This window comes from Falco rusticolus, chromosome 7 (assembly GCF_015220075.1).
Source record: "Falco rusticolus isolate bFalRus1 chromosome 7, bFalRus1.pri, whole genome shotgun sequence".
NCBI classification, from domain to species: Eukaryota; Metazoa; Chordata; class Aves; order Falconiformes; family Falconidae; genus Falco; species Falco rusticolus.
The window spans coordinates 69,768,896-69,789,414 of record NC_051193.1 but is presented as its reverse complement, the minus strand read 5'-3'; the positions used below and the strand labels follow the sequence as shown (position 1 = coordinate 69,789,414).

At 42.8% G+C, this 20,519-nt stretch overlaps 1 protein-coding gene across 1 annotated transcript in view; it reads left to right on the top strand.

The window, feature by feature from the left end:
* KCNK10 (potassium two pore domain channel subfamily K member 10) overlaps positions 1-20,519 on the top strand; it is a 64,936-nt gene that overhangs the window by 30,477 nt on the left and 13,940 nt on the right. The window contains exons 3-4 of the mRNA XM_037395452.1: positions 4,499-4,616; positions 7,783-7,943. Coding sequence (XP_037251349.1) covers positions 4,499-4,616; positions 7,783-7,943 — 279 coding nt within the window. The remainder of the gene's footprint in view (positions 1-4,498; positions 4,617-7,782; positions 7,944-20,519) is intronic.

The window sequence follows — 20,519 nt, the reverse complement described above, 5'->3', positions numbered from 1 at the left end:
AAGGGTGGTGAGAATAAGTAGGGAGGTAGGCAGTATAGAGAAAAGTTATTAAGGAATTAGTCCTTTAAAAGCTGCCTGCTAATTAGAAGCATCCTCATAATTCTAATAGAGAAACATCAGAGCATGAAAGGCTATTGAAACAACTTTTTGTATGCTTGATAGAAATCTGCTTGGAAAAGAGTTGTAGAGGGAGATAATCATTATTGGATTAGCATGATCTGTGGAAAGGAATTAATGGAACTAGAAAAAAGATGACAAGAATTTTCTTTTCTTATCAAATTCCTATCCTTGGTTACACATAGAGTACATCCTTTGAGTAGCTCAGCATTCAAGAAGGGTATTATGCTTATCCTTGGAAAAGATTTGTCTTTTTCATGGTTAGGATGTCACTGGAAAAATTAAAGAAACATGAACAAGTGAACCAGATTAAAGCCTTTCTTCGCAAAGGCACCAGAAATAGTGTGTTTGGTTCCTGTCACCTCGCTGGCTGCACTAAGTCCCCACTATCTCATTGCCTGCGGGCATAACTCTAGACTTTTTCTTGATATAATTGTCTTAATTAAAGATCAAGGTTCCTAACACATTAGTGATGGCTGCCATATACTCACTCACTCGCCGAGGAGGATGAGATGTGTGAGTACCCGGGCACGGTGAGGACTGCTTACACCCCACCGGCCTGATGGCTTTAGGACAATTTCAGCCCTTTGAGGTATTCCAGGTTACTGCCTTCCCTGAACGGGTGGCATTTCAAAAGATAAATTACCATAGATTAATTACTAGTCATTAAAGAAGAACGCTCTTAAAATTCATTTAAAATATTGGAAAAATGTTGTGCACTGTGCGTGTAACTCCTCTTGAGAAGGAAGAAGGGATGAGGAATCAAGTAAGTGTGAAATGGTCCTGGGTACTTTGGTGTCTTGTTACTTTTGATGATACTTCAGCTATAAAAATACCTGAAACTACTAGTTTAAAACATCTTAAATGTGGAAGGTTTGCCAACAGAGCAGTTAGCACTCTGGAAATTGGTTCTTTCCCTACTCCAAGATAACATGAGGATGCAGCTCTTTAGGTCTACCTGGAGTTCCACAGGTTGGGAAACTCATGTCTAAGATGTCATGGTCTATGTGAGCTGGGAGAGTCTTGCCAGTGATAGTGTCTTTGTTTGAGTTTTGTGTCAGTCTCCATCTTGCAGGATGCTTCCATGTAGGTGGATTGTGGCGGTGGTAGTAAGGCACCCTTTACTTATCGCGTGGCCTGCAATTGCACGTTTGAGTGCTGCTGACTGCAGGGCCGTTCGCTTGCTGCTCCCTGTCTGTCCTGCACTGCTGTATGCAAAATACTGTGTATTAAGAGATGGCACTGGGATAGCTGGGTATTTATAAATGAATGATGTCAGTCAAGCTTTAATTTAAAAATGAATATGTTCTGGATGAGAGTGGAGCCCGAGAAGCTCAAAGCTACCTAAGGCAACGGGATGCTCCTTCACTTCAGGGGTTAGTGCTTGGCCCTAACAGGCTTGCTAAACTGTGTAAGCTCAAATGTGATTAAAGTGTTGTAATTAGCTCGCTGACATTCACACACTCAGGGGGAAGGCAAACAGCATTCCTTGGCAGAAGTAGCATGCGGGGTAGCTGACCGTGTGTCATGGCCTATTTAAACAGACGACCTGTCTGTTATGCTGATTTATGCTCTTCTGGGTAAACAAACCAAGGGTCTCTGCTTTCACACCACCTGCAATGTGCCAGCAACTGGTGCAGAAGCCCTTTCAAATCGTTTGGTCCTAAACACTTCCTTTCTCTATATCCCCGTTCCTTGAGGTACGGAGAGGGGCTGAGGAACCCTGGCTGTCTGCCCACGTGGAGTGCAACTGCGCCAGCCTGGAGCTTGCTCAGGCTCTCATTTCGCAGCCAGCTTAGCTTGACACGTGGCAGTTCTACTGTTAACAACGGCTGTCTACTGTTAACAACGGCTGTCTCGTCCTGATCGCAGGTATACCTGGCCTCTGTTCTTGCCCAGCTTTTCCCTTTTTCTGGGGCAATGCGATGAGTAACTAAAAACCGGGGAGCAGATTAGCTGAAATGAACTCAAGGGAAAAAATGTGGTAGAAGAACGTTTGTAATGATGAAGTCCCTTGAAAATACAGGCAAAAAAATGAGTAGGAGAAGTGCAAAATGGAAAGGGAAGAAAAGAAAAAATTGTGATAAATGAGCCATCACAGAGAAGAGGTGAATAAGGAAAAAAGTGTATCATGAAAGCTAGGGATAGAAGAGGTGTTAAATGGATGCATTTAAAAGTTGGTGCTAAAAGCACAAGAGGATAAGAGGTTATAGAGATGAAGAGAGAAATCATAGATGTGAACAGATGAGATGGGGCAACAGTAAAATGGAACAGTTAACTGGCTTGCACATGGACTGCGTAGAAAAGGTGAAATAAAAAAATTACAGTGAAAATTCATAGATCATAAGTCAGAGGGAAAAGAGAAGTGGTTAAAGAAATGGAATAAGCAAAGTCAAACTTGCACTGATAGTTGGGAATCCTGTGTTGAACAAAGTCTAAGAGAGGGTGCGTGAGGCAGCCTCTGCCTCCCCTCTTGAGCCCAGGAACCAGTTCACTGGGATAGCCCAGGCTAACGGCTGGTGGCAATGTTGAGGGGGAGGAGCAGCGTGAGAGAGAAGGGGAAGGTCTGGCAGTAGCATGATGACAGCAACATGGAGTGAGGCTGGAACAGGACAGAAGGTCCCAGTGTTGGCTGAGGTAAGAGTTAATTTCCTTAGTAGCCGGTGCGGTGCTGTGGTTTGGGTTTGCTGTGAGAACAGTGCTGACAGCACACTCCTGGTTTCGGTTGCTGCTGGGTGATGTTTATACTAATTAAAGACTTTTCGGTTCCTTGGGCCCTGCCAGCCAGAGGGCTGGGGGGGCATGGGACACTGTGAGGGGACACGGCCAGGACAGGTGACCTGAACGGGCCAAAGGGGTATTCCATACCATGGGATGTCATGGTTGGTATAGAAACTGGGGGAAGAAGAAGGAAGGGGGGGACATTTGGCATTGTGGCGTTTGTCTTCCCGAGTAACTGTTATATGTGCTGGAGCCCTGCTGTGCTGGGGGTGGCTGAGCACCTCCTGCCATGGACCATAGTGAATAAATTCCTTGCTTTGCGTTGCTTGAATGTGTAGCTTTTGCTTTACCTATTAAATAGTTCTTATCTCAACCCTCAAGTTTTGCATTCCTTTCCGATTCTCCTCCCCATCCCTCGGGGCAAGGAGAAGCGAGCGAGTGGCTGTGTGGTTCTGGGTTGCCGGCACCACGGCAGGGAGAAAGGCAAAGAGCTGGAAATGGTAAGAGGCAGAGAGAGAGAAGCTTGGTTCCTTTGCACTGATTTTATGGAACTGAGTCACAGCTGGGAACATTCGGGAAGGACCAGTTTGCTTTGAAAGGCAGTCGGTTTAGCTGCTGTTGCTGAGCGAGGTCTGCATTTCTCTCTGAGAGGCAATGGATTGCATGATATGATCTACAAGCACCTAGAGAATATGTACCAAAGGGCATCTCAAAAGTGAACTTAGAGCAATTGGGCTGAATGTGCCAGATGCCGGTGAGAGATTTATTCCTGTACTTTGGGGGTTGCTGTATTTAGCTCTATCTTCCTTTGGACTGTGAAGCTGCAATGAAAGCCAAATGTGTATGTCGCCACGACACAATATGGTGCATTTCTAGAAATCCCAAAGCAAATGCTCAGCAGGCTGGTGTGCCTGCCTGGCTTGATGTGGTGCTGTGTGGGATGTAGGACAGTGACCAGGAAGCAGCATAGCTACCCAGCTTCTGCTCTGTGCTTAGGTCATTCAAGCACTAGCTGGGAGTCTCTGTACTTTGTTTGTGGAGCTTTATTTGTGGACATGCTGATCACATCCAGTGTGGCAACTGGAAGTCCTAGCCGATCACAAAATTGTTCCTTCCATGATGTTCCCATAGCTATCCTATTTGTTCATTTCAAATGGGATATATATATATATCTATATATCTCCTATTTTTTCTTTAGTTAGCATAAAATATAAATAACAATCAATTATTAATTGTCTAGGAACTAAAATCCTTGGCTGACTAGCTCCAGTTGACTTCACAAACAGGATTTGTATTTACCACTCTTCTTGCTGCTTCTAACATCAGCTGTTCCCACGGGGGAATGTTTTCCTGTGGCGGTTATTGCTACAAGGACGATATTTATGGATCTCTTTGTGGTGTTGCTCCTCTACTCAGTTGCTTTGTATCTTTTGTCATTTGCCTACACCTTGTACCTTTCTTCCACCTTAACAACTATTCAGGTCCGTCGTATGTTCAGCTTTTGTGTGCAGAGGACGCTACCATACTTTGAGCAGGTATTAATAAGTTTAAATCTCAGCTGTTCCCACGGTCCTAGAAATTTCCCCTTGGAGCCTATACCGACTTGCATAGGATATGGTAAGGCATGCATAAGGCTGATCTGTTGCCTCTTTCTTTGCAGCATGCTATTGATGCTGATAATGCAGGAGTCAGTCCCATAGGAAATTCCTCTAACAACAGCAGTCACTGGGACCTTGGAAGTGCCTTTTTCTTTGCTGGAACAGTCATCACAACTATAGGTATGTTTATTGTTTATCTTTCAAAATGCATAGTCACACTGAGACCTGGCTCATGAAATACATTTGAGGAAGGCAGATCACAAAGAAATCAGGTGGCTGAACTGTATTGCTCTCAGTTCTTGGAAGGCGTGCTGGTGGTATGTGGCAAGGGCATTGCGCCTCTGCGTAAATATCAGGAGCTGTTTACACATTTAGGGTAGAATAGCAAAGCTGAAGTGAAAACAGGTAGCGCTGATGTAGCTAAGGCTTTCTAACCCTGTTCTGGATGTAGTTGCAGGTGGCCTTAGTTTTCATGAAAAAGATTGAAAGCCAGTACCCAATGAAATAACTATCCTATGGTTGTTGGGAATTTGGATTTTAATATTACAGATGTATTTAGCCGTAAGGGTAACCTTCTTCCTAAGTATATCAATTAATTTTGGCTTATGCTCTGAATTTTGATAGAAGCAATTCTTCTCATACCCTACTCTGTATAGCTGGAAATGTATTTATGTAAGTATCACATCCTGTTTAAAATCCTTCCTCACCTTCATACTAATAATTGGAAAGAATTCCATGAATTGTACATTGTGTAAAAAAATTCTTTTTTTTTTTTTTTTTTTTCATTCTGGAATTTCTGGCCTTGAAATATTGACACATTTCTCTGCATTAGATGAAGGGTATACTGAACTGCTCCATTTACTTTTTTTGAACCAATAATTTTAGTAAGTTCATTATTCAGGCCCTTATCATCTGTCCCCCCTATACACTGTGTCTAATATGCTTAGTCTCTCAATCTGTGAATGCTGGCCTCAGATATGCTAAGGTTTTTATCCTCTCCTCCTCTGTGAGCCAGTTCCTCTCTTGAAGACTGTCCAGGCAGCTGGGATTTCAGAAGGTGGTCTGAAGGAAAGAAAATTAGAAACTCACAGTATTGATGATAAAGTTTATCTGCTGATAATCATACAGTGATTTTGTGATTTTAAGCTTGATTTCAATGCTGTCATGGTTAGAGGTCAAGAGCTCTGATTATTTGGAAATCACTGGGGAAGCATTGCTTTTTATTTGTGTTGCCTTTAAGTATTCTTCTGCTTTAAATATTGGATGAAGTGCTTCTCCGTATCACAGCTGTGATGCACACACTGGTGGCTGTATAGACAAATAGTCTGACAGTCACATAACCTTCCTTAAAGTGTGAGGATCTGACTGAATTCTGCAAGTTCTAGGTGCAGGTAACACCACACCACAAAGCCTGTGGCAGTTACAAGACTTGCTGTGGCGATCATCTCGAAGAGCAGAGGCTGTGCCTTTGGCTGTGCCTCTTTGTTGCTGGTGAGGGTGAAAAAGCAGTTGCATAGGGCATGCTCCTCCCTGTGCTCCCCTACGTACTAAGCTACATTACCACGTATTTTTAACGGTAGCATAAAACCAGTGGGTGGCGAGAAAGAAAACATTTCTGAATCAAATGTAAGAAAAACCCTCCCTTAATATTTGTTTACTCAATAGGCCCAAGTGACAAGCTTTTAAACTACTCATTAAAATAAATGCCACTATGTAGGCATGGTTTATGTAGGCATATTCATTGACATCTGCTATTTAAATAACTTTTTGAAAAGAGCTTGGATTTTTGCCCATATTTGCTTTAAATTCTCCATGAGTGAGATTTTTATAGGCTGCGTAAAGTCTACGTATTTTGTCTGGGCATGAAAATGATTTTATTTTATCCACCAGAGCCCTGTTAGGGCTCCTCTTAGGCAGACACTCAGCAGGCTACCTGGTCAACCTCAGTCCGCAGTCCTGTGGAGCCTGGATTTTCTTGGAGAGCTCTGGGATGATGGATGCGGCCATGGAAAGGACTGTGGGTTGTGGGGGAGGCAGCACTGTGTGTCAGCCTAGTCCTTTCACCATCCCATGGCAGGAGGTATATCCAGTGCCAGTGTCACATACCTAACAGGATCAGGACCTGGGAGCCCAGCCTTAATTCCCAAGGACCAGGAGGAATTGCTGTAGGTGAAGCAGACACTCTCTTAGATCTCCATCCCTCTGGATGATCTGCGTTTCCACTTTATTTCGTCAGTGACTTGTGATTGTGTGGTCATTTTTAATATTCAAACAATTATGTATAGCCAGAATACAAATGTCTATAACATTTCAATAAAGGTACCTGATCCTAAAGAAAAGGGTGCAAATATGACTGCCACAATTGCTATTATTTCTCTTTAACATTAACATTTTAACAGAAATACCGTGGCTACTGGGGTCAGAATGCTCTATGTACATTCCTAAGGTTAAACTCACACGGGTGGTGGAGGGAAGGAAAGTGCCTGAACAAACTGTGGTGACTACATGTACTTTACTGCATAGGACAGGTGGAGAGCTGTCTTTCTCCCAGTATCAGATGTTTCCAGTATTTTACCTGGAGTCACAAGGCTGGGAATCAAACCCAAATGTGCTTGGGCCATGAGAGTTTTTGCTCAGGATATGCAGCTGGATAATTATGTCTTGATCAGGATCTGTCATCTTTTCAACAGCCCCAGGTTACCTTAGCAGAGGATGACAGGCAGGCATGCATGCAGCTTTATTACAGCATCAATAAAGATTTGTAAATATAAATGGAGTAGGATCTTCAGAGGGAAGGCTTAAAAAACTTCCCTGATAAAAGCTATTTATAAACCTCACAGAAGACAAATGTTAGGCTTTTTATTGCCAGCCTGAAAGGGAAACTAAATAAAGAGTTCAGGAGCGGAATTGCGTGGTGTGGGTACGGTTTGGAGGCTGCAGTGTAATGAGTCAGTGTGATGAGGGGGTGAGGAAATTCTGAGCTTACCACTGCAAACGAGCCTGGTCAGGTGAATCCCATCAAGAGGTCATTGGCACGGCCCAAGAGGAGCAGCAGCATGCAGGCGCTAGGCTGGCAAAGAGGGGTTCTTGTGCCTTTGTAAGTCAAGCTAAATTAATTAACCAAGCAACTTTAGACAGGACCTGAATCTATAGAAACTGTGGGTAATGGAGGGTACAAGAAGAACTGAATCACAGGGGATAGTTTATGTGGGAAATGACGTTGTGCCATGGAAAGCCTGTGAACAGGAATTGCATGTGGCAGGAACAGTAGTTTTTCTAAACCCATTAGTTTTCCTGAAAAGCCATGTGTAAGTTCTGAGAGCCTGACAATGGTTTTTCTCCTCAGGGTACGGGAACATTGCCCCAAGCACTGTTGGAGGCAAGGTTTTCTGCATCTTGTATGCCATTTTTGGGATTCCACTGTTTGGCTTCTTGCTGGCTGGGATTGGAGACCAACTTGGAACCATCTTCGGGAAGGGTATCGCAAGGGTGGAAAAGGTTTTCCGAGTAAGTTCACTGTCAGTTTTTTTGCTTGTGTTGTATAACATGCTTTTAATTCTGTTGCTATTGCTTGCAGTCCTTTTTACATGTTGGGCACCATGAAATATTTACATGTCTAGTTGAGATGATGCTGAATGTCCTTAGAGGCCTCTGTAGTCAGCGCAAAGGAATAGATTTCTCTAAATGGTGTTGCAGGGGTTATCAATCAGGCTTTGAATTTCCTTCCTGAGGCTGTCTCTGGGGAGCGTGTCTCCTGAGCTAGGTTCTTTACAAGGACTGGTTGTAAAACAGTCTTCAAAAAACTCACAGGTTGTTTGGACATGTATGTCCACTCATTGAAAACAGAGGGAAGGAGTGTGACTTCTGGAGGAACAGGGATGCAGAGTAGGTCCTGTATTTGTCCAGTATTACTGACAAAACCTGAAAGACTTGGACAGCAGGGTTACTGGAGTGAATGTGAACTCGGGAAGAGAGACGGACGAGCGATAGGCTTTCGCTGCGAGAGGGCAGATGTGCTGGAGTAAATCTGCAACTGAAAGAACTGGCATAATGCCACTGCCTGGGATCGTCTTCATGGTATTTGCTTGCCCTGTCTCCTGTGGATACACCCTACACTAGGTTTCTGTATAGACTTTCTCATATGTAATTTCCCTCCATGTTGCCAGTACCCTCTATTTTTGAGTCCGTATCACTGTAAGCAGTTCTTCTGCAAGCAGTGCTGCAGACCTGGCAAATGCTGTTTTGCTAATTTGCCAATGGTTCACTTCAGGGATTCTCTCTTTGAAGCAGAACTTCTAGAAGTGACCTGTGTGATGCTTCCCTTGGAGGCGGCATAACTGGAGGTAAGTCTTTCCAGGGACGGAGTGGGTGAAAAGCTGTCCAAGCTCTTTAGTTTTAATAGGCATCTTTTTCTAAAACATTCCGACAGATGAGAGCGAATTACTTGTAACTGTTTTGAAAGGAAGTAATTAAGTATTAGACTGGCATATGAGCAATTTCCCTTTTGATTAAATTACTGTGAAGTGTCCCCAGACTAGCCATAAGAGTATCTCTCAGGATAAATGTGGAAAAAGGTGACTGGTGATTATGGAGAGTAAGCGTGTATGTGCCTGACTGGGAGCACTTGAAAATGGCCCACACTCTTCATGAAATGAAATGTTATTGAAAGGGGGCTCATGTTGGGCTTGCAAAACCAGAAGTAGATAAGATCCTCGTTTCTTTTCAGTTAGCTTTTATACCTGCTTCACCTTCCAACCTACTTCTTGCCCCAAGAAAAACTACAGTCCTGAAGTCATGATATGAATTGAGAGTCAGAAATTCTTGATTGTCAGCGGTAGTATTGTTTTTTTAGGTGATGTAGACAAGACTGTTAAACCGTCAGCATGATAATTTATGAATAAAATAATGCATGCTCTATTTGAAGTATTTTATGATTCCACCAATGAATGCTGATACTAAGGTTTCGTACTGAATATAGCCCTTCGGCACCGTAATGGGAGTTCTTTTGGTACACTCGGAGTGCTCCTCCTTTTCTTGAGTTAAAGCACTTGCTTGTTGTTTATAACCATCTGAACTATTTCTTTTCCTTCTTGGTATCTTGTCAGCTTCCAAAGCAATTTAGACATCTGTGGTCCCCTTGTTTAGCCAAGATGTATGCTTTTTGATTCTCATAAATACATTATATCAGTTCTTTTGTGATTTGGTGGAGGGGGTTTACACATAATTTCCTTCAATGTTCCTAGTAGTGAGGTTCAGCTATTTGAAATATTCCTGATACAGTTTGCAATTTATGTGCATCTTAGTAAGTAGTCTTAATATCAGTGGTTTCACTTTAAATGATTATTACATAACATTTGATGTATTATATATGATCATTAGTAATTATACATATATACTTCATATTGTTAGCTAATGCAGAATATAATAATCATTATAATTTTAGTAATGATGTAATTTATTACCACATTGTGTTTACATTGTTAGGCTCCAGAAATATTTCTGGAGCCTAATCTGATGAACCTACAAGTGGAGTAACAGCTCTTGATGTAATCCTGAGCAGTGAACTAAATCTGGTTTGATGTGTAACTCTTATTTCTTGCTTTATAACTGTCTCCGTAACAAACTCAAATTCAACATGTTTGTGGGTGTAAAGCAATCTGCTACAGCCTTTAAAGAGAGGACATAAAAATTAGGTTTAGGTTAGGAGGAAACTCAGAAGAGCAAACAGGCTAAAAAGATACTGAGAAGTGTAATACCATGTTGCGTAGTGTGACTCTCAAATGTTTTGGTGCTGGCTGGGGGGTCACTGAGTGTGTATCAATGATCTAGGGATAGAACGGATTTTCAGAAAGCTTTTGACAAGTTTTCTCATCAAAGGCTATACGGAGATGAAGCTGTGATGTGGTAAGAGAGCAGGTTTCACATGCCAGTATGTATTTAAAGGGTAAATGGAGATTAGGAATAGATAGTAGCATTGTTGGTGTGATTCTACTGGAGTTCTCAGTGGGATTTTACTATTTTAACAGAGACGGCCTGGAATGGTTCAGACAAGAAGATGGATATGCAGGTGGCATTGTCTGCAAATTATGTCTCCAGGTGTTTCAGGGTAGCTAAAATGAAAGCTGCAAAAGGATGATAAGATGATAAATGGAATCTGGTGTTGGTGATACAAAATAATGTGTATTTCTTAAGTTTGAGGAAAGAAATCCTAATATACAGAGATAGCATCAAATTTCACTACTCCAAAAGGGACCTGGGATTGCTATTGATGGTTATCTGAAAATAACACCATGAAACTTAGGAGCAGTTAAAAAGGGAGAAAAAGAGTGTCAGCAAAGGAATCGAAACCGAACAAACCCATGGTGTGCTTGCACCATGAATATCACGTGCAGTTCTAATTATCCTGTTTTGAAAAGAAATTAACAGAAATTAAAATCAGTTCTAGGTCTGCTCCCACCCCCCCAGCCTTCTAGCTGTGTCTCTAAGATGGTATTCACTAGCTACCTGTATTATTTGCCTTCTAGCGGGTCCTCACGGGCACTTTGGGACAGTCCAGCTTGTACCTTGGGGAAGGGAATGGGAAGAAACTTTGCGTGTACCCTGGGCTTTATAATATATCCGCCTTCCACGTGCATGTGCCTCAACACGCTGCTTCTGTTCATCCCCTTCACCCGTAGGGATGTTACGGGGCTGGTGTCAGGGCAGCCGAGGGTTCCTGACATCCTTGCAGTTATGGTCATGTGTACGGGTGGATGGAATTTGAAGGCAGCTTGACCTGGCGTTGTGGTTAGGGTGCTTTTTGAGGCCAGGCAAGAGGTAGTACGCATACGCTGGCAGGTGGCAAGGAGAGGCAGGTTTCTCTGTCGGCACAGCAATCTTTTCACCCAACGCGTTTCCCTAACAGGTCTCTTGCTCTGTCCAACAGTGTGACTGTGCACATGGACCCCATGCCACACGAGGGATCGCTTGCCCCTGGCGTCCCCCAGCATAGCTGGAAAGATGAAAGGAAGATTCCTCCCACAGGAGTTGTGCTAGTGCCCTTCTGCTGCCGCTGACATGACCTGTGCGGAGCCCCACCAAACTTACATTAATTAACAGCACAAATTAGAGCTTAAGAATGCCACGTTTAGCTATTGCAGCGATCAGCCCACGCACTCTGTGGGAAATTTAAGAACAATTTGGACTCCATGAAGGGGCAAAGAGATCTGCTCTTAGCAAATACACACTACCCCCACAGTATTGACAGAATATTTCAGCAGAAAGGCGGGACACACGCCACTGCTTATTTTGTAATCCAAAATGTTGCTGCTGTTTTGCTGTGTAGATAACCAGGAAAACAACTCTTCATTTGTGACTAGTAAGGCTGGAAGTATTTCATTGCAAAATAATGCTTTGCAAGCCCAGGAACTTTTCATTTTAGGAAAGGGAGGCGCTGGCAGAGCGATGCTGCCTAGGATACGGGAAGGTATCCCCATCACCACGTGTTGGCTGGGCTATGCCATCTGTCCTACTGGAGTAATTGTGTTTAGTACAAGTAAATAAACATCAATCAGGTCAAGATGTAAACCAAAGCATCCCCGTGCAAACCCTACCTACTCAGCTACCGATTCTTCCCATATGTCCCATCTTCAATATCCGGGAACAGAACCTGGTTACTAGTCTGTTCTCACGTGCGTGCAGGGGTGGTTCCCAGAGAATGGGTACGTACACGGTCACCAGATCCACTATATGCACTGGTCATTCAGTATCTGGGCTCAGTGATGGACCCATTTTCCCAGCTCATGTGAGACAACCATGTACAGACTCAAAATCTAATTTAAAAAGTTAGTAATTCTTATAAATAATTTTCATCTGGAAAAGCTTTCCAGACATTGCAGAAATGAAATATGCATTTGAAGGTGACCTAAACCCATAAAAGTATTGTTACCTTACATGTGTGAGGGATCTTATGGGAATGTTTCTGTAATAAATGGCAGAACAAACCCTGTTCTGGTTTGCTCTGCACACACAGAGGCTGCAAGCGCCTAAAGATAGAAAGGAAAGCACTTCACAGGCGGCGTACACGGCTACAGAATGCAGCAGCTGTCATTATTGTGAGTTAAATATAGGCTAAATTCAGATAGTCTTTTTTTCAAACCTTGTAACGAGGGTTTAGATTCTCACTAGAAGGAGATGGGATGAGCATAACCTGACAGATCTTCCCTCATCTTGCTGGTCAGTACAGATGCATGTGGGCATTCAGCCTAGGCACAACGTGCTTCTGGGAGCGCTCCAGGATTTTCTGGCTTCTGAAGTGAAGCCACTACAAGTGGATCCTGGGCTTGGTTACTGCTCTCACTCCTCTGGCTTGCAGCGTGAGGCGGGGGCCAGGTCTGGCAGCACAGCTGGTAGGGTGTGAATTGCAATACAGGGATGTGAGTGAGCAGCCGGAGACGTGGATGGTGGCGAGGCTGCACCCCCGACGCTCGTGGCTCAAGCAAATACGCGATGTGCAGAAACACGGCGCCTCTGCACAGCTCACACCTCACCAAACCAGGGGCTTCTCTGCACAGGCACATCTGCTACCTCGCTTTTGGGTTTTCAACTTGAAGAACCTGTTTGCCCATTGGAAATGGTGTGTTTTAGATGTAAGGGACATACAAGTATTATGAAAATGATATACATCGTTTTTTCTTTTTCTGAAAGACAGCAGTAGGCACTGCCTTAACCTTGGAACAGTCCTAGAAAAGTAGTTCTTAGCTGGAAGATGGGGCTGGGGCAGCAGTAAGCGAAGTCCCGCTGAGCTGCTGGAAAGCTTTCTTTTAGAAACTGCCAAAGCTTTACCTTTTCTAAACTTCGTTGTTTGTCTTTCTGAATACATCAGATCTACCCTAGCTACATTTTCTTTTCAAAATTCAACTTCTTTTTTGAGAATTTTGGCTTCTCAGATCTCTTTTGTTACTGTGCAAGTGACAGGAATGGTCTTTACAAATTCTGATCTGAAAAGGAGGGAAACATGTCCTGGGAAAACAACTTTGTACAAGAGAGTAGCTGTGCAAAGGAGAACACTTAAAAATACAGTTGTCTGTCTTGGTCTCCCCTCTGTCCGTCCATTTGCTCTGTTACCTCTCCCCTTGCTCCCTTTCCCCCGCTTCCCTCCCTTGGCTCCCATCCAACCTGTAGCATTATACCCGACACCAGTGCAGGACTGGTGAGCGAGTTCTCAGCAAGGTTTGCTGTTCAGAGAAGTTGTTTGAGGTTTCCTTGAAGTCCCACCTTTACTTCTCCTTCTCCTAGAGCAATGCCATAGGCCAGGGACCCCCTCTGCTTACTGCCAGGCAGCACCCACCCTGCGCTCTCTGCCAGCCCCAAATTGGCATTGATGCTGCTCATTCTTTGGCAGCTGGATCAAACCTTCAGATGAGAGAGTTCCCCAAACCAGAAATATGAATCCAGATCACTGCTTAGGCAAACCAGTGAAATAATTCAGGATTTGCAATGTTGTTACTGAATTCAAAATGTGGGACATGGTTAATAAATAGATAAATGTATTATAACCTAAGTGATACGTTGGCTAGTAAGATCCTACTCGTAGTTCTGAATATATGGCCTGATGCCTGCATTTCTGAGCAGATTAATTTGATGGAAAAGCTTCCTCTCCACCTCCTGACATCTAATCAAAATATACCCAAAATCAAACAATCTTTTTATTTCATTTTATTGCATTTCATTACTAGCCTGCATCAGTGTGTTATTACATCAGCTGCATTTTATCCCCGCTGAGGATATTAACACCCAATCTTTTCTTTTTAATATAGTGTTATTCATTGTGATTTTCTATAAGGATTTTTTTTTTTAATCTATTCAAGAACTTCCACAGTGGGACGGTCCAGTGCAATGATCGATCTCCTATCTGCTGGCATCCTGTCCCTGGGCAGAGCTGTCAGGATGGAGTGTGAAATTCAACTTGCTGGGGCACATCCATGGTATTATTCCAAAATGATATGAGTTTTATGAGCTGAAATTTCAGTGTTCACAGCTTAGCCTGATGATTTTCTGGGTCATTTCCACCCAAACAAAATGGCTGAGAAATATAAAAATCAGTCACCAGAAAGGAATCGTACATTTCCATGATCTAGTAAGAATTTCTTATTGTTGTAGCAGGACAGTAGATCTAATTACATTCTGTTATTTGTTATTAGCATTTGGATACCATAGAAGCCAGCCAGGGCCTTGGTGTACTGAGACTCTGTAAAAAGGCTGATTTGTAAACAGTGTTTTTAAATGAACAGGAAAATATATAGGGAGAGAAAAGGATGCAACAGTAGCAAATGGCAGGTTGATGGTGAAGCAGAAAGTTTTGGAGGGGAGAAGCCAGGTAGAAACTGAAGACAAAATACGGCTGTATGAATTTGGAAGAAATGGTTAGGGGTGATGGAAATTAAGTGGAGCTGATGTGAAGATGCTGCTAGAAGAATGGGAAAGTAGGGGCAAACAGCCATTCATTCAGGAGGACTACAAGGATGCCGTAAGGCTATGCAGGAAGAAAATTAGATAAGCCAAAGCCCAGCTAGAACTTAATCTGGCTGCTGCCATAAAAGACAAGATGTTTTTATAATACATTAGCAACAAAAGGAGGGCTAAGAAGACATGGCTTAGTGTTGGGCTTAGCAGTGCTGGGTTTACAGTTGGACTCGATGATCCTAAAGATCTTTTCCAGCCTAAATGATTCTATGGCAGAGGAAATTCCCTCATAATTCCCAGAATTCCCCTTCACTAGCAAAAGTAACATTTCTTATAAACTTGGGAAGTTACCTGCAGGAACACGTTGAGGAAGAAATGATGGAAATGCTTTCCTCCTAGACAAGATCACCTTGTTACAGAAAGACCACAGGCGATGTAGCCTAGGAAAGCAGCATGCAGAGCACACAATATGCTGACTTGAAACATTTTTCATTTGATTCCCTCGATTCTGTGCCTCTCTCACTAGTTGGGAATTTGGCTCTTTGAAGCAGCTTCTGTTTTGCTCCCCATGCAGCAGAATAACTTGCTCAGGATAAAAATAACCTGTGTGGTGAGAGCTTGTACAGATAAAAAGAGGTGTTTTAGAGCACTGACTTACCAACCCAGAACAAATGGGTGTAAACTGTCCCAGCTCACTATCTGCTCTTTTGCCTGTAACGCCTTAAAGGTCCATCTGAAAGTCATGGTTTCATGAGCAAGGTTTTCCTGAGCAAAGGATTTCTTTACATGTGTAGGTACTTCTGTGACTATTTCAGGTGGGTATGCACCTGAAAGTACATTTCAAACCTGAGTGTCCTGAAATTTATGGGCAATTTAACCAAAACCTAGATCCAGATCTGAATTTTGCCGTTAGTTAACACTAAGGTTATGGATACATGCATAGCCAAATACTAGCAGAAGAGATCTGCAGGCAATGTTATCCTTCATAATACTCATAAAGCATATTTGGCTAAAAATGGACTTTACAACATAAGAATAATAAAAAACCTAGATACACTCTAGTGCTTGCCAGCAATATGTCCACAGTGCCTTATGAATCTGGGGAGTAGTTTAATACCATTTTCATTTCCTCTCTTTAAATCCGAAGACATGCTTTTGTAAATTAGCTGATGATAAAAGTGAAATTAAGAAATGCAGGTACTGTAAGAAAGCAAAATTGCAGGAGCTGTGTAGGCTCTATACAAAAAGTGTGGCAGAACGAGCAGCTTGGGAGAGCCGTGTCCAGGAGCTGAGCACAGACACACCAGTCAGCAAATGTTCTGCCTCTTTTTATTTCAGTTTGCCTTCCTCATTAAACTTTATTTAGAGCATAAGTAACTGTCTAAAAACACAGTTAGTGCTGAGATGTTGGATTCTTTGGAACAATTTGTCTCTAGCAATGTCAGGCTGATGTGCTCTCCTCAGGGATGTAAGACTTCAGCACAATGACTTGTTAAGCATATGGGAGTTCAGGGAGGGTATGTCCCACCACGCTGGAGTGGGCTGTGAACCACTTCTGAGGGGTGCAGTCCTCCCTCCATCCTCTTGAAAAGGAGTTTTACTATGCAGAACATGATGGGGTGTGGTGAGGAAGCACATTTCAAACCTTTCAAAAACTACTGCCTGACAACTGTTTAAGTCAAAATGCTGAGCACTCCTGAAATCGAGGACTTGGTTGTACAAGATGTGTGCTCCAGGTTGGAAAACTCTGGATGCATTTTCCTCTAGTTCATCAGTGACGTCTGTTACAAAGAGGATTCCTAGTCTCTCTGTACTCTACGAACGTATTCCTCTCTCTGCTCCTTCCTGGCTAGACTCCTTCAATGCTCTTCTTAACAAGAGTTGTTCTAATTGTTTTTCTTGGATGTAAAGCAGTCCAGACCCAGGGCCATCTGGACGCTGCCCTGTAGCATGGCCAGCAATGGCACAAGTGCGACTGTAGGCTCTTACAAAGTTCAGCTGGAGGATGAAAGGCAGGAGTGGTAAATTTACAATGCCTGTCTCTGAAATACTTTTCTCCTTGAGATACTGCAGGCCACATCTCTTTTTATGTTTCTAATCGGTGCTTTAATTACGGTGATGGGAAGATAGCAGGAAGTTTTTTTTGCTTTTGATGATCACCTGTAGTAGTCCTCATGCTCCGTGCCAATAGGCAAATGATAATCCTATGGGTGACCTAAACAACTAATGGTGCAGGCTATGACTTTGCTAAATGCAGTGACTCTTCATCCACCTGAGGCAAACTTGTCTCAGAATTGTATTTAGGTTCAACCACTGCCTTGTGGTATGGTCTTGATGTTGGTTTTACTCTCTGGATCACTTTTCCCTCCATTATACTGAGCTGCAGGAAAGCATCTTTTCTGCACAGTGCTGAGATAGTAAGCTACTATTAAAATATTCATCCCAAAATCTATGGATCCCAGCTTTTGGCATTTTATTTCCTCTAACTGGGTATTTAATTCAGTTAGCAATGCTTACAGCTAATGGGCTTCAGGGGAAGTGACCTAAGTGCAGCAAACCTTTTGCTGATTTGTTCTTATCCACTGTTTTTTGTTGCCAAGTTTATAGTCTAAAGCTTACGTGGGCTGGCTATGGAGCATATCTTTCTCTAATCCTGCAAGTCAACAGCCTCTTGCAAATGGGCATATAATTTAAGGGTTAATATTAACCTGAACAGTTTAAGTTCAGATCTCGATGTTTCTGAAAGGTCTTTTAAGCATGTTTTATCAACAATGTCTGTTAGGCCTGTAAGGGCTGGCGAGAAGCATAGCAGCAGCCTGAGCATCCTTCAGAGAGAGGATCGTGAAGGGTTTGAAGTGAATCTACCTCCAAAGAGAGCCCCAGGTGGTGGCTGAGCATGGCGGTAGTTGAAAGGGCATTCCTGGGACTGCTAGAAAGAGAAGGAAGCAGCTCTAAGAAGGGAAAACATTTCAACACCAGGAAGAGATAATAATTGCTCCAATTTTAGAATCAAATCAGTCTCGCTAAAAAGGTGATAGTATAGATGGAGAAGGAAAGTCTATCCTAAAACCAGGTTTTAAAACTAGCTTAAATCTAGAGTATAGTGTTATCTGGAAATCTCAAGTCAGATCCAGTGCACCAAACCTGAAACCCAATACACACTGAAGTCATCCCCCAAAATAATTTACGCTGGTAGTACTGGACACCTCTGTCCAGGGCTGTCAGGCACTGCGCAGTGGACCTGGTGGCCACAGGATTCTTCAGAGGAAACTTGTACTGTGTTGCCTGCTTGTGTGAAGCCTTTTAATATCTTTTCATTACTTTTTTCTTCATGTTAAAATTATTAGAGGTCCAAACCTTCAATAATTCTTCTTACTGGGGTCATACTCTTGTCACTGAACTGCAACGCTCATGAGATTTTACGGCTCTTAAAACCAGAACATTGTATAAAAACTAGTTGGGAATCCATGATTGATACAAAGATGCTATTTATCACTGTTGCCCTGGTTTCAGCTGGGATAGAGTTAATTTTCTTGCTAGTAGCTGGTACAGGGCTGTGTTTTGGGTTTGGTATGAGAACGATGCTGACAGCACCTGATGGTTTAGCTGTTGCTGAGCGGGCTCACCCTCAGTCAAGGGCTTTCAGTTCCCCCTGCTCTGTGAGGGGGGCACAAGGAGCCGGGTGGGAGCATGGCCAGGGCAGCTGACCCCAACTGGCCAGGGGGACACTCCATACCATAGAGCATCATGCCCAGTATAGAAACTGGGGGCAGTTGGCTGGAGGGGGCTGATCGCTGCTAGGGGACTGGCTGGGCATCAGTCAGCTGGGGATGAGCAACTGCACTGAGCATCACTTGGGGTTTTTTGTTGTGTGTTTTTTTCTCCCCTTGGATTTATTCCTCTCTCCCTCTCCTCTTCGTTACAACTATCATGTTATCGTTGTCATTACTATTATTGGGTTTTTGTTATTATTATTGTTATTTGGTTATTTATTTCAGTTATTAAACTGTTCTTATCTCAACTGACAGTTTTACGTATATTCACTTCTCCTCCCCATCCCACCACAGGGAGGGGAGGGAGCCAGCAGCTGGGGCTAAGCCACCACTCTTCAGTTATCTGTCTGTATTACAGTAAAATGTTATCGTATTTTTCATTGGGAAATGATTTTCATTACATTTCTTTCTGATTGTGAATATACTGCAGCTACTGTGGTATTATTAACCCAATATCCTCTGTATCTTAAAAAAAAAACCAAAACAGAAGCGTTTTCTTCATCTGCTTTAGCTTTCTTGTAGCGTGCCTAATATTTTAGCACCTGATTGAATGTTACACAGAATTAATTAATAAATCAAGACAGGGTAGTAGGCAATTAGTGGCCTAAAAACTGATTTAAGTGCAAGGTAAGAGAGTATTTGGCAACTGACCCTGAGTAGAAGTGTTTCAACCCTTCTGTGATGAGATCGATCTACGGATGATGATTATCATCCTTGAAGAACATGAAAGCAATAGAGTAAGATGAAGTAAGTTTTCAGAAGGAGTTTTCTTCCACTGTTTACTTTTTATGTACTCAGGCTATTTTTATGTACTCAGGGATTATCTCTAGAATATGATCTCTGTCTGTTTGCCAGCTATTGTTTCAGCTATCCATTTCTTTTGTGTTTTCTATGGTGAAAAGACGAGCGCTTTCTTTCTTGACATCAAAGCCCAATCTTGCCACTTCTCGTTTAGCTGGGAAACCAGGTTAGTATTCAGAATGATCTCAGTATAGCAATGGCAAAGAGTTACATTTCCATGCACGGCTTGTAACCCCAATTTCTTGTTAAGGAACTGAGCTAAAACAGTCCATCTTTATGGTTTGAAATGTTGGGAGCCACTATTCTAAAGTGTTAAACTATACCTGCCCGCTTCCTGCTGAAATTAGTATAGTCAGATAACTTTTAATTGCAGCAAAGTGCACTGGAAATAACCCACCGTGAGTCTCAAGCAATTATTTCTCATGCAACACAAGACAACAGAAGCTAAAAGCATGACTAAGATTTACTGAGCAAGCTAGGGTGTCTTGGATACTCTGTATGAAGCTTAAAAGATAAGATACTTCAATGGAAGCTGCTGATTAATGGCAAAACACCGTCAACTTTTCAACCATCAGCCTGAAAGTTAAACTCCTTCCTAAGCACGAATGGTGAATAGCCTCCTTTTGTTATTGCTTTAAGTTTTGGTCATATTGCTGGGGAAACTTCTCTGTGTTCCTGACAGTGCAGTGTTTAAATACCAAATCCTATGTGCCAGGGTCTTGAGCAGGTGTTGCCACCTCTGGAAAGTGTGATTTATAGCCTAAAGAAAACCCTAACCCCAAGATTGCAACATAGGAGTAAAGGAAACGCAAGACAGATGCAACTGCAACAGTTCACTATGTAATATCTAGCCGCTAATAATACAGTGATTGTTGATTCCCACCCCCCTCAACAAATACATAGAGCCATTCTAGTCGTGTCCTTCAGAATATCCTCCAAACTCCTGTGGCAACTTGGAGGAAGCATCAGAGACTTAGTGTGATGGGGGTGATGGAGCGTGAAAGGGCAACAGATAGGAATTATTAATGAGGATACCTGAACGTGCTGCCTCATTCCAGGCATAAGG